General features: G+C 36.7%; 1 protein-coding gene across 1 annotated transcript; it reads left to right on the top strand.

Moving 5' to 3' along the window:
• The first annotated feature begins 979 nt into the window (after positions 1-979).
• LOC128551525 (uncharacterized) lies at positions 980-7389 on the top strand. The gene is made up of 3 exons (XM_053532418.1): positions 980-997; positions 3164-3241; positions 6093-7389. The coding sequence occupies exons 2-3, from the start codon at positions 3184-3186 to the stop codon at positions 6593-6595; spliced, it is 561 nt and encodes a 186-aa protein (XP_053388393.1). The 5' UTR covers positions 980-997; positions 3164-3183; the 3' UTR covers positions 6596-7389.
• The last annotated feature ends 5855 nt before the right edge of the window (positions 7390-13244 follow it).

The following is a 13244-nucleotide window of genomic DNA, read 5'->3' as shown; positions in this document are numbered from 1 at the left end:
AGACAGAGGAATCAAACGCAGAAACTGCTTTTCGTTTCCCTACCCTTTTTATTTGGCAGCTACATGTTTCTTTCTCTTTCACGCAATGTTTGAGGACTACCGCATAGAGGCTACTTAACTGCGTGGCTTCCTGATTCTGGCGGGTCAGCAGTGCAATTATTCCCGACGGTATCGTAGGAATTCATAAAAGGTCTAAAGAATAAGAAGTGTAAGCGTACAAGGAAGATTATTTGAGCCGCGTCATGAGAAAGCCAACACAGTGCGTTTGCGACCAGCATGGATCCAGACCAGTCTGCGCATCCGTGCAGTCTGGTCAGGATCCATGCTGTTCGCTAATCGTTTCTCTAACTGCAATAGGCTTTGAAAGCGAACAGCATGGATCCTGACCAGACTGCGCGGATGCGCAGACTGGTCTGGATCCATGCTGGTCGCAAACGCACTATGTTGGTTTTCTCATGGTGCGGCTCATTTATATTATAATGCTTATTTTATCATAAATGTCGGTGTACTTTTATATCTGTGTTTACATGAAGTAGGGCATGCTTTACTCAAGGACGGACCGCGATCAATTACATTGTCATACATAAAGAATTGAAACATTTAGCATAAAAACGATGCTGTGAGCAAATCTGGTTAAAATTAATTAATTTAACGATCTTATTAGCCTTTAGAAAGACTATAACATACTCATTCACATCAGAAACCTACCCTCAAACCAGCTTTTATAAATATTGATGAAACAGGCATGTTAATAAAATATCGTTTTAACCATTTTTTTCGGTTGCAGATATATGATATTGCCATAAATATTATCCCCGTTCTTGTCACATTATTAATAATTACAGATTAAGGACCATTAATTTGCTTTTTTTATTGCGTAACGGCTAGAAGGCATTATTAATTAAAAAATAACTGGAAGGTCTTTTGTATAATATATATATAGCACGTGCTGTAACGGACAGTCAGAAATCAACACGATCGTTCCAACAAGACAAAGGTAAGTGTTAATTGTTTACTTTTTCACGTAAATAGGCACGTAATAAAGTTGTTGTTTAAAACTTGTGTTCAGAATAAAATAAAATATGCAATATACACTGAATGCTAATTAGGATGAACTTTTCATTTTTTAGTTACTTACTGTTAGGGTTTGTTAAATGTATGTTTGGTACATGGAAGCCCGAATGACATCAGACTAATTATTTGGAACTGCTTGGCTCTGTATTGGCATTCAGAAAATATTCCTTTCTTTCCCCAAGTTAAAACGATAATTTCAATTTTTATGCAGTTTCGCAGCTGTTTTTATTTATAATTTATAAAAGTACTGAATATGAAGACCTACCTAAACCATACGGGGGCCTTTCAGTAAAACATGCAAATGCATAAATACATCTTAAAATATACCACACATATTTAACTATATTGTACGACGTTGTGGAAGTCGTAGAGAAAGAATTTACGTAAATGTAACAATACTGAACGACACCTATACATAAAAAACATGTATAATATAGATGGTACGGTACGTTCAAAAAATCTTTCAACGAGTGAACATCAGATGCAATATTTTTGCGCAGAAGAAAAGACAGTTCTAACAATTTCTTTTTAAGTTTTTTAAGTTTTTTAATCTTCACACCTTTTTAACAATGCGTGTTACCTGACGCGCACAAAATGTCTAGATTCCAAGAAAGACTGGATAGGCGAACAGATAAATAACGATCAATCTAAATTGCATCACATTGAATATATAGTCGCAGCATTTCTCGGAACTTGATTCGAACTTATCGTATGAAGCGAAAGAAGTCAGAAATCTTACAGCTGTTTTCACATGCCGCGCATACCGTTTTCATTTATTTAAGAAATAATAGCGACATATATCTCATTTAGTGATTTGTCGCTGAATATATCATTGTTTGCAGTTCAGATGCGAAGGAATTATATCACGAGGGCGCAGCCCGAGTGATATAATAATACGCATCTGAACGACAAGCAATGTTTTATTCAAGAGCAAATCACTAAATGAGATATATTATTTCGATTCTAACACGTTACCAAGGACTTCAAAGTACATTCTTGACGGCATTCATTAAATATTTGCCAGTTTTCAATCGGTTTCTTTTCCAGCGCGCCGCTATGCCGTTAGACGATATGACGTAATATTTACATTTGCTATATTCTTTTCCATTAAAAATTATGACGTTCATTTTGTATGAACAGCAAAAGGAAAGGCGCGAAAGTTACGTCAACGCTGCTTAGTTATAACGGGCCGCCGCTTTGACGACGTCCGCGTATAGTCAGGGAGAACGTTCCTTAGATGACGTCGCAGCTGTTCCGTCTGGAGAACAGAATGGCCGGGAAGTTGATTTTAATGTGAAATGCAACAAAATGTGTGAAACTTATAATTCAGTCTTGTTTACAAATGGAAAGGAAATATAATGTAAATATAAGAAATGAAACTTGTTTTTCGGTGTTCATGCGAAATGAACGACAGAATAGGATCGGCAAATTAAACATGGATTTGCCGATCCTGTTCTGTCGTTCATTTCTCATGAACACCGAAAAACAAATTTCATTTCTTAAATAACTGTGACGTCAGAACAGTGAATTGTTGTATAATAATTCACTGTTTTCAGCCTTCTTTGTTAAATAGGAAAATGAATCGGATCTTGTTAGAATTCTTTCTTTTTATAGAATTATTGCTTATGATAACGTAAACGCGATGATTAATAAGCGCAAATGACCTAAAATTCATTAAGGTGACGGTTAGGGTAAGTAATAACAAACATGTGATTCCGTCATACTTGTGTTTTAGTTGAAACACAATTATTTGATTTTATCCTTGTAAATTATTATTTCAAGAAGAGTGGCTGCACGTTTATGATAAAATCAAATCATCATTTTTGTAAATATTAGCTATTGATGTAAAATAACATTTACTGGTATGACATTTTTCTTTATCAATATATTGGCAGAAATCTTTTTTCAATTAAATCAAATTATTGAGTTTTCACTGTACAAGTTATATTTATGCGTGCGAAAAAAGCACTGTATTTTAAATATCTTATACTTATACCAACATATTTAGTGACGAAACTGGGTCCAAGAACTCTTTATAGAAAGAGCCGACAGTGCTCAAAAAGCCAATGGTTAGATTGTTTTACTTCAGACACAGTGAGCAGAAAAACGATGGGGAAACTTTTATTTGCAGTAGTCGTTCTGGCTGTCGTTGTGGCAGCTTCGTATGGTAAAATATTTTATTACAAAATTGCACTGTCTTTAGTCATGGGTTACAGTAAGCTAATAGAATGGAATTGTTTATATGAGCCGCACCATGAGAAAACCAACAAAGTGACTTTGCGACCAGCATGGATCCAGACCAGCCTGTGCAGCCGGGCGCAGTCTGGTCAGGATCCTTGCTGTTCGCAAACAGTTTCTCTAATGCAATAGGCTTTGAAACCGAAAAGTATGGATCATGACCAGACTGCGCTGATCGCAAATGCACTATGATTCATATTATTGAAATTTACGACACTGATTAACCATTTTCCTGTAGTATATAGTGAACATTTTATTTAACTTATCTAATTCAAAACATCTCCCGGTTTGTTTCATGAAGCGTATTATTTGCTGTGGAGTCATGTACTTTCGCGGACATGTTAATCCATGGATTTGGCTTCGCGGATATCTGGCCACGTGTTCACAAAACATGTTCATTTTCAGCTGAGCTTGATAATGCTACTTAATTGTCATTTATATCCAAATAGCATATTTAATAAAGCTTAATTTTAAGTTTATAACTATTTTCAGTATTGATGGTCAGTCTCAGCTGGAATTTAGCTTCGAAGATTTCGTAAAATTGATATTAAAATTTCAAACTCAAACTCAGCTGAGATTGAAAAATGTTTTGTGAACACGGGTCCAGAATTCGTTGGTTTCAAATTTTGAGCGTAGAATGAAACGAAATTTCATTTGTTAGTTTGGATATAATAACATATTGTGTGTTAAAGTGACTTCGTTCATGTAAAAGGATAGATAGATATACAATGTAGATAGAATAATAGTAACTGCATTTTCTGGTTTGTCAAAAATAGTACACTAAGTATTCTTAAATGTTTGCATTTATTGTATGGACTCTGACTGAAAAGAAATCTTAGCTCGATATATTCATTGCTTAAATGAATTAAATAGCATTCTGTTAGCACATGAAGCGGCCTCCATGATCTACACCTTAAACATTGTTTGTTGATTCTGTGCCATTCATTTCTTAAAAAAGTCATAATATATTAAGCCGCGCCATGAGAAAACCAACATAGTGCGTTTGCGACCAGCATGGATCCAGGCCAGCCTGAGCATTCGCGCAGTCTGGTCAGGATCCATGCTGTTTGCTAACGGTTTCTCTAATTGCAATCGGCTTTGAAAGCGAACAGCATGGATCCTGACCAGACTGCGCAGGCTGGGTCGCGAATGCAATATGTTGGTTTTCTCATGGTGCGGCTCATATGATATACAAGCTTGATATATACGTTTAGGAAGATATTAAAAACACTTTTTTTTTCAATGAAACTATTTAATATTTCCGAGGTAAAATATGTTCACTCTATAATGCGGGAGTTTATTACTTTAAATTGTCTTATATGGAAAAGGATACATTAAAATTTTAGTTTCTGTATTTTTGTAATAAGTACAAAAGTCGCCAACATCCTGTTTCTAATGACAAAACCTATATTTACTGACTACATGTATTATTACTTATCCATTATTTAGTTGCTTTTTTTCAATTCTTTTGAAAATTGTAGAAAATTCTATATAGCTAAAATGTTTCCATCATCAGCCTTATTTTGTCAAATTCTTTGTTAAGTCGTTATATCGTGTACCAATATTAATCCTTGTATACCGGACAGGAGTTTCCAACGTTTTAAGGTATACAGGCACTAAATAGGAAAATGGCTGTAAAGAAGAATGGCAGTAGCATGATGACGGGTACAAATAATTCTCAGCCCCCCATCCCCCCACCCTTATTTTCTTTACAATTTGTTTGCTGAAATAACAAGACAGATCTATGCTTGACATGAAGGAATCCTTTTCATGATGAAATGATAGCTTCATAGAATTTGTCATGGATTCTGAGGACACCATTACTACCATTTGGGTTCTCATTTTTAGCTGATTTTGCAGTTTATGTCTTTCACTGACAATATTTTCCTTGCATTAGACATGAAAACCACTTTTCTTTTGATTTTTATTCAGTACTGACAATATTTTTCAAGAATGTTAAGTTACAGACATTTAAAATGGGTCCTAATGTGTGCTGCAGCAATAAGAAATTTGTCAATTTTATATACATGTAGAGTAAAGAATGCCAGCTGTTTATTGTGTGTGCATGCTTTAAGGTACAATAGTACTAAATAGATAAACAAGCAGCACTTCCGGGCTAGTCTGATAAGGGCGGAAAGAAAAGATCCTCATTTTGTTCCCTGTTAAAGTGGCATTTTCATGTTTTATGTAAGCCAGTACCTGTTTATATTTCATTGTGGACCTATACGTGACATTTTGATAGTATTTTCAAGGAGATTTTTTTTTTCATTTATAGAAATGTAAAAAAATGTTTTCACTTTTTGTTAGTGTACATTTTTTCTAAATGCACATTCAGAGTCTAGATATTATCCATTTATAACTATCAGAGTAGAAAGTTTGTATGCTTAATGGTATTTATGTGTTATTTACTTGCAAATTTGAGTAAAAAAATTAGAAGCATAGGGCAAAAATATGTTCCAACTAGGAGAAATGGTTAAAAGTTATGTCGCGACAAGTATTTTTGAGAATTGCCACGCGTTACTGAAAATGCCATTAAACCTTATAACATGATTTTATCAAGCTAAAACTTGGTATGTTTCATGCAAATAAGCTACTGTTACTGTAAAAATGAAAGTAACACTATTGCAGAAAGCCACTTTTTTCTTATAACACCGGTGCTGGAAGTCCATCTTCATACGTCCCCGGGAATTGGGTTTTACGTAGCCTATTTTTTTCATCAAAGTTAGGATACACATTAAAAATGTCGTTTTCATACACTTATATTCAAACTTTTTAAACAGGTCAGTGCACTGTGAGCTACAGAAAACCCGATATAAAACCGTGTCCTGAAGATACAAATGATGATGGTAAGGACTGCTGGCGAGGATCTTACGGAAGAGGAGTAGGCCGGCTTCCAGACAAAGCACCTTGTCCATCGGGACAAAGGGACGATGGCACAAGTTGCTGGAGTGATGCACATATCTATGTCAAAGGTTGTTGCTGTACTATTTGGGGATGCTGTGACAATTGCAAAGCCGGATACAATGACGACGGCTGCACCTGTCGAAAAACTGATGTCGGTATCAAACTGACATTGTTCCAAAGGTATCGTTGTAAGAGTGGCGAGGAAATGTACGGCCATTTGTGCTACCCTAAATGTAAAAAGGGATATAACGCAACCGGATGTTGCATCTGTGTTCCTCGTGGGAAGATAGGCGTTGAAATATGGGCCAAAGATCGAAAATATTGCAAAGACGGATCACCACTGGTCAATGGACAATGTAAAGTTAAAAAATGCACATAAGGCCTAAAATGTTTGTTTCCGGTATTCCGACATACCCTGATTTTTTTTCGCCCGATCCTAAATGTTTTTATTACCTTGGATATTTATTTTTCAATTTTCAACAAAAAGTTGCAAAGCTGCACTTTGTATGCCTTAAACATGATCAGTGATGTTAGAAATCAACTTACTGATGCTCTCAATGCATAACCCTCTTATTTGTATTCATCTTTTTAAACAAAAATAATTTTCGAAAAGTCCCCCTAACCCCCCCCCCCACCCCCGAAAAAAAAACAACACACACACACACACGTATACAAAAAATACCGGAAACAACCTACGTTTTTTAGGCGTAAGAACTCTCTCTTCAAAAACATTAAAGTGAAATCGACACAGTTTAAAACGATATTGGACAAAAATCATGCCGACTTTTTATTAAATGAAATGAATTATTACAATCATCATTAAACAAAATATAAATAAATACAAGCGAAAGAAATGAAATATGCTCCGTAAAAAAATAAAAAACAATTTAAATTTTACATGGTTATTAGCAACATTTCTGTTCTATTTACAAGGAAGGAATCAATATGATTATATTTTGATATTGATCACGGAAATTTATCTTCCCATAGTAGAATACCATAAAGTTAACTGGCTGTCTAGTACTTACATTTGTTGCTATATATCTCTTTTGTTTTGGTCATTTTTTTCACGTAATTCGAAATGTAGATCTAAGCTATGAGCTATATATATCTATTATATACCTATAAAACTTTTGTCGAAACTACACATGATTTTCACAAATAAATATGAACAGGCAGAAAAAAACCTTGTTATTGTACCTTTTATATTGCATGTTGCCGGACTGCTCCATTTTGTTATTCATGACCTGTCAAAGTTCTATAAATAGCGTACACAAAAACTTCACTCATTCCTATTTCAAGATCGGCAAACATTTTAGGTTATATTCAAAACAACAAACAAAAAAAGCGGAGGTATATAATAACAAGGTCATTATAATAGTAGTTAGGTTTGGGATTTGTTTTCCGCTCTCGTGGATTTTGCAAGGTCGGATCACAATCTGCGCTTACGCGCCTCGTGAGATCCGATCTGCCAAAACCCACTCGAGCCGAATACAGCATCCCGGATCGAGCAACCCTATTATATTTCCACGCAGTACATAATCCATATTGTTCGCCAACAATACCTATCCAAAATGTCTTAAGCTGAGCAATACGGCTCATGTACGGATTATGTAATTATATATCCGTGCGTCTGTGCGTGCGTGCGTTAGAACTTTACTAAGTAGAGATTTGTCAACTTCTTTATATAATAATACAACAGCACATCAAGAAACATTTGGTAACTTTGCAAAGGTGTGATAATACAAAAGGGTTGAACCACAAGTTTTACGAACATTAGAAATCGGTCCGTCCATGGCTGTCAAATTAATGTTAGATTAAACTAAATGGCGGATTTATGTTTGGACTAGAATAGAAAAAAATGCTCAACAAAATATAATTTTCAGATATAAATTTACATAACTTTATATAGTAGAATAGTTAAGATAAGAAGTAATTTAAATAGAAAAAAGGGACAAAACAATAAAAAAAAATCATACACAGTCAAGTGTAAAATGAATCATCGCAACCCCATCGTTCCTGCTGCCGCATCCCCACACCCAGTCTAACCCAGAGTTTTCTAATCAGATATACATAAAATAAGTCAAACGTTCAAGAGGCAGCGCTAGAGAAACGATGTGTATTTTTCATATAAGTTTGTACTTCTAAAACAAATATTTGTTCTCCTTATCTGTTATTGAATCAGTTCCATGAAGATTTACGTGAGTACTAAGTGGATGGAATCTTCGAGTATTAATAAATAACAATCGACGAGCATTGGCATAATGGCTACATTTAAAAAGGAAAATGTTCCGCATCTTCAATACCATGTCCACAAGAGCAATCAGGGTAGTCACGTAAGTGGTTACAAAAAAAAGATCATTGTTTAAGTTGCTACAACGCTTTCTAATACGTGTTTGAATTTACATTATAGAATCGTTCTCCTATTAGATAAAAAGACGGAACAATTGGAGATTTAAATTTACTCTTCAGATTATTTTTAAAAGATGTAAGCGTGTTAACATTGCGTGTCGGAAGGCCAAGGTTATTCCATCAGTTTACTGAATCGAGTAAAAAGTTTTGATCTTGACTAAATTTCGAGACGTCTAGGCAATGTAACAAAGTTAGTGTTATTTCTAAGTTCATAGTTTTTAGAATTATGAACTGTTGGTGGAAAAATGTCTGTAAGGTAATCCGAAAGTAGTCCGTTGTTTCCTTTATATGCTAATATTACTACGATCTGCAAGAGAAACCCAGTCAATTTCAGTGAGTAAATTTTGAATGGAAGCGGAACGAGTTAAACCAGTAACAATGCTGCTTCATAGTGAAGATTTTCTATAGTGTCCTTTTCATATTGGGTACAGCCGCCCATACAACTGACGCATACTCAAGCAGAGGTCTTAGATACGATATATAAATGTTGTTAAGAGTAGATCTAATAACTTAAGTTTTAACATTCTCATAGAAGGATTGAATTTTACATGCCACTGTTACATAGGCCGATCCTTGAGGTTCGCCAGCAGTTAATGACCTACTACTAGTATTTGAAAGCGATTGTCCGCTACAAATACTTTCTGTGATCTATCTAATCTGCTATCCAATTTACCAAGTTTCCTGAAATACCATACTGCTTCAGTTTAGATATAAGGCCTTTATGCCAATCTCGGTCGAAAGCTTTCGATCTGTCACAGAAAACCATACAAGTTGCTTTTTTCTCGCAAAGAGATATACATATCTGGTTATATATATATCCACAAGTTGGTACACGGTGGAGTGTCCAGGAAGAAATCCTGACTGATTGCTTTATATATAAGATTATTGGAGTTTAGATGCTTGTACAAATGAGCCGTGCCATGAGAAAACCAACATAGTGGGTTTGCGACCAGCATGGATCCAGACCAGCCTGCGCATCCGCCCAGTCAAGTCAGGATCCATGCTGTTCGCTTTTTAAAGCCTATTGTAATTAGAGAAACCGTTGGCGAACAGCATGCATCCTGACCAGACTGCGCGGATGCGCAGGCTGGTCTGGATCCATGCTGGTCGCAAAGCCACTGTTGGTTTTCTCATGGCGCGGCTCAAATATTTAAACACCACTGGTTCCATTCCTCTTTCATGTCTCTTCGCGGTTGAATAAGATAAGACTAAATAAATTTATTTTAACTCGACAAGATATAAAACGATACAGCATAAACTGATGACCGACCAATGTAAGAATTTAAATGAAAGTAGAAAACTGAATCATCTTTCATTCGAGAACACCATATTTAAGTTATTTAAGCGGTGAAATATTATTTCGATTTTATACTGAAACAAACAAATGTCCCCTTTCTATATCATTTGACAGCAGAAGAAAGGTGACAAGCCAAGCATAAATATATTTTGCGAAAAAAAAAAATCGGCTAAAAATAAGGTGAATCAGTTTAGGAAGGCATCAGTGTAAGTGTTGTGAGATTGTTCTGGTTTCATAGTCCCTAGAAGAGTGCCTTTTCATATTTAAAAATTTACTGTTTTAAAATGACGGTCAAAATCTCAGTATCTGTATAATTTTTGGTTTATATTCCTAAGAAGAGTGCGTTTTCACATTTGAAAATTAACTGTTTCCCTCTCTTATCCATCAACCATGTCTGTCTTCCAGATCTTCTTATTGAATTTATTAACTATCTCAACAGCAATCTTCAAGTGCTGTGAGGCGGCCATGGCGGCCATGAAAAGTCTCCCCGTGCTTGGATTCAGTGTTGTTATATTTTCTGATCTTTTGGGGTCATGGAGTCCATTCAACATATGTGTAATAGAGTTCCGCTTAAGCCGGTGCTAGGAGGTGTGAGAGGTGTTGCAGATTTCATTACCTCTTATGAACAGACTCGATCAAACCGAGTCTGCTAGTATTTTGCTTCCAAAGTATTATATTTTCTTATTGATTTATTATATAGATTTTACACTTTGTATTTCAGAAATTTATGGGTTTTTTTTCCTTTTAAATGACAGGACTTTAAATATAATTACATTTATCATTTTTCACTCAATGAGTTTAACTAATTGAGGTGAGATTTTTGTTTATATATTAAATTTCAGAATTTAACACTATAATATTTTACACTGTCATTTGTACTTGTGCCATTTGTGATGGCTTGAAAAATGAATAAAACACCATACAGTTGTGTTGTTTACTCTTGTTTTTGAAAACAGAAGGTCAAACAATGGCATTGATTATTGATGTTTAAGAAATTTAACCGACATTAAATGTGACCTTCCTTTAGTAAGGTTTACTTCCTTCGTAGCATTTGCAAACATGCAGGTGTGTTCAGTTGGTCATACCTTCTAGTAATATGCAAAATACAAAGATGAGTATTCGACTTGCACTTTTTCATCAATAGTTACTCCCATGTGCAAAACAAAGGGGAGTTTACCCCCGCCGTCTTATACTTTGTCATACAATGCTACTTCACCTTTATGCAATTTACGAAATGTAATGAGGTTTCTTCCCATCAGGCATTGGCGCCATTTCCAAAATACAGGGGAGGTCACAATAGCTGCCTTACTTCGCCTACTTCCCTCGACAACTTTTGCAATATAAAGGGAAGGTCACTTCAACCAACATCATTGTTTCAATCAAAAGTTACTTCCCCTACCTCCCTCCCCGCCATTTGCAAAATATAGAGAAGGTCACTCCAACACCAACATCTTTGTTTCCATCAAAAGTTAGTTCCCCTACCTCCCTCAACGCCATTTCCAAAATAAAGTGGAGGTAACTAACCGACCTCTCCTTTCCCATCCAAAGTTACTTCCCCTACCTCCCTCGCCGCCATCTGCAATATAAAGGGGAGGTCACTAACCGACCTCTTTGTTTGCATCCAAAGTTACTTCCCATACCTCCCTCAACATTTGCAAAAAGGGGGATGTCACTAATTGACCTTTTTGTTTCCATCCAAAGTTACTTCCCCCAAGGACTTCGACGCCATTTGCAACATAAAGGGAGGTTACTCTTACCGACCTCTTTGTTTCAATTCAAAGTTACTTCCCCAACCTCCCTCGACGCCATTTGCAAAATAATGGGAGGTCACTAACAGACCTCTTTGTTTCCATCCGAAGTTGCTTCCCCTACCTACCTCGACGCCATTTGCAAAATAAAGGGGAGGTCACTCTAACCGACCTCTTCTTTTCCATCCAAAGTTACTTCCCCTTACCTCCCTCGACGCCATTTGCAAATAATTGGAGGTTACTTACCGACCTCTTTTGTTTCCCTCAAAATTCACTTACCCTACCGCCCTCGAAGCCATTTGCAATTTAAAAGGGAGGTCACTCTAACCGACATATTTGTCCATCCAAAGTTACTTCCCCTATCTCACTCGACGTCATTTGCAATTTACAGGGGAGGACACTCTAACCGACATTTTGTTTCCTTCTAAAGTTACTTCCCCTACCTCCTTCAACGCCATTTGCAAATTAAGGGGAGGACACGCTTACCGACCTCTTTTGTTTGCGTCAAAAGTTACTTCCCCTATCACCCTCAACGCAATTTGCAATATAAAGGGGAGGTCACTAACCGACCTCTTATTCCATCCAAAGTTACTTCCCCTACCTCCCTCGACGCCATTTGCAAAATAAAGGGAGGCCACTATTACCGCTCTCTTTTGTTTCCATCCAAAATTACTTCCCCTACCGCCCTTGACGTCATTTGCAAAATAAGGGGAGGTCACATTTACCGGCCTCTTTTGTTTCCATCCAAAGTTACTTCCCCTACCTCCTTTGACGCCATTTGCAAAGTAAGGGGAGATCACTCTAACCGACCTCTTTGTTTTCATCCTAAGTTACTTTCCACACCTCACTCGACGCCATTTGCAAATTGATGGGAGGTCACTCTAGCCGACTTCTTTTTCCAGCCAAAATTATTTCCCTACCGCCCTTGACACCATTTGCAAAGTAAGGAGAGTTCACTCTAACCGACGTCTTTGTTTTCATTATAAGTTACTTCCCACACCTCACTCGACTCCATTTGCAAAATGAGGGGAGGTCACTCTAACTGAATTATTTTTCCATCCAAAATTACTTCCCCTACCGCCCTTGAGTCCATTTGCAAAATAAGGGGAGGTCACTCTTACCGACCTCTTTTGTTTCCATCCAAAGTTACTTCCCCTACCGTCCTTGAGGCCATTTGCAAAATAAGGGGATGTCACCCTAACCGACCTCTTCTTTCCATCCAAAGTTACTTCCCCTACCGCTCTCAACGCCATTTTCAATATAAAGGGGAGGTCACTTTAACCTACCTCCACTTTCCATCCAAAATTACTTCCCCTACCGCCCTTGACGCCATTTGCAAAATAAGGCGAGTTCACTCTAACAGACCTCTTGTTTCCATCCAAAGTTACTGCCCCTTCCGCCCTCGACGCCATTTAAAGGGGAGATCACTTTAACATACCTCATTTTTCAATTCAAAGTTACTTCCCCTACAGCCCTTGACGCCATTTGCAACATAAGGCCAGGTCACTCTAACTGACCTCTTGTTTCCATCCAAAGTTACCTCCACTACCGCCCTCGAAGTCATTTGCAAT

Source organism: Mercenaria mercenaria, unplaced genomic scaffold (assembly GCF_021730395.1).
Source record: "Mercenaria mercenaria strain notata unplaced genomic scaffold, MADL_Memer_1 contig_1217, whole genome shotgun sequence".
NCBI classification, from domain to species: domain Eukaryota; kingdom Metazoa; phylum Mollusca; class Bivalvia; order Venerida; family Veneridae; genus Mercenaria; species Mercenaria mercenaria.
The sequence above is the reverse complement of the archived record's forward strand: the minus strand, read 5'-3'. Positions and strand labels throughout refer to the sequence as shown.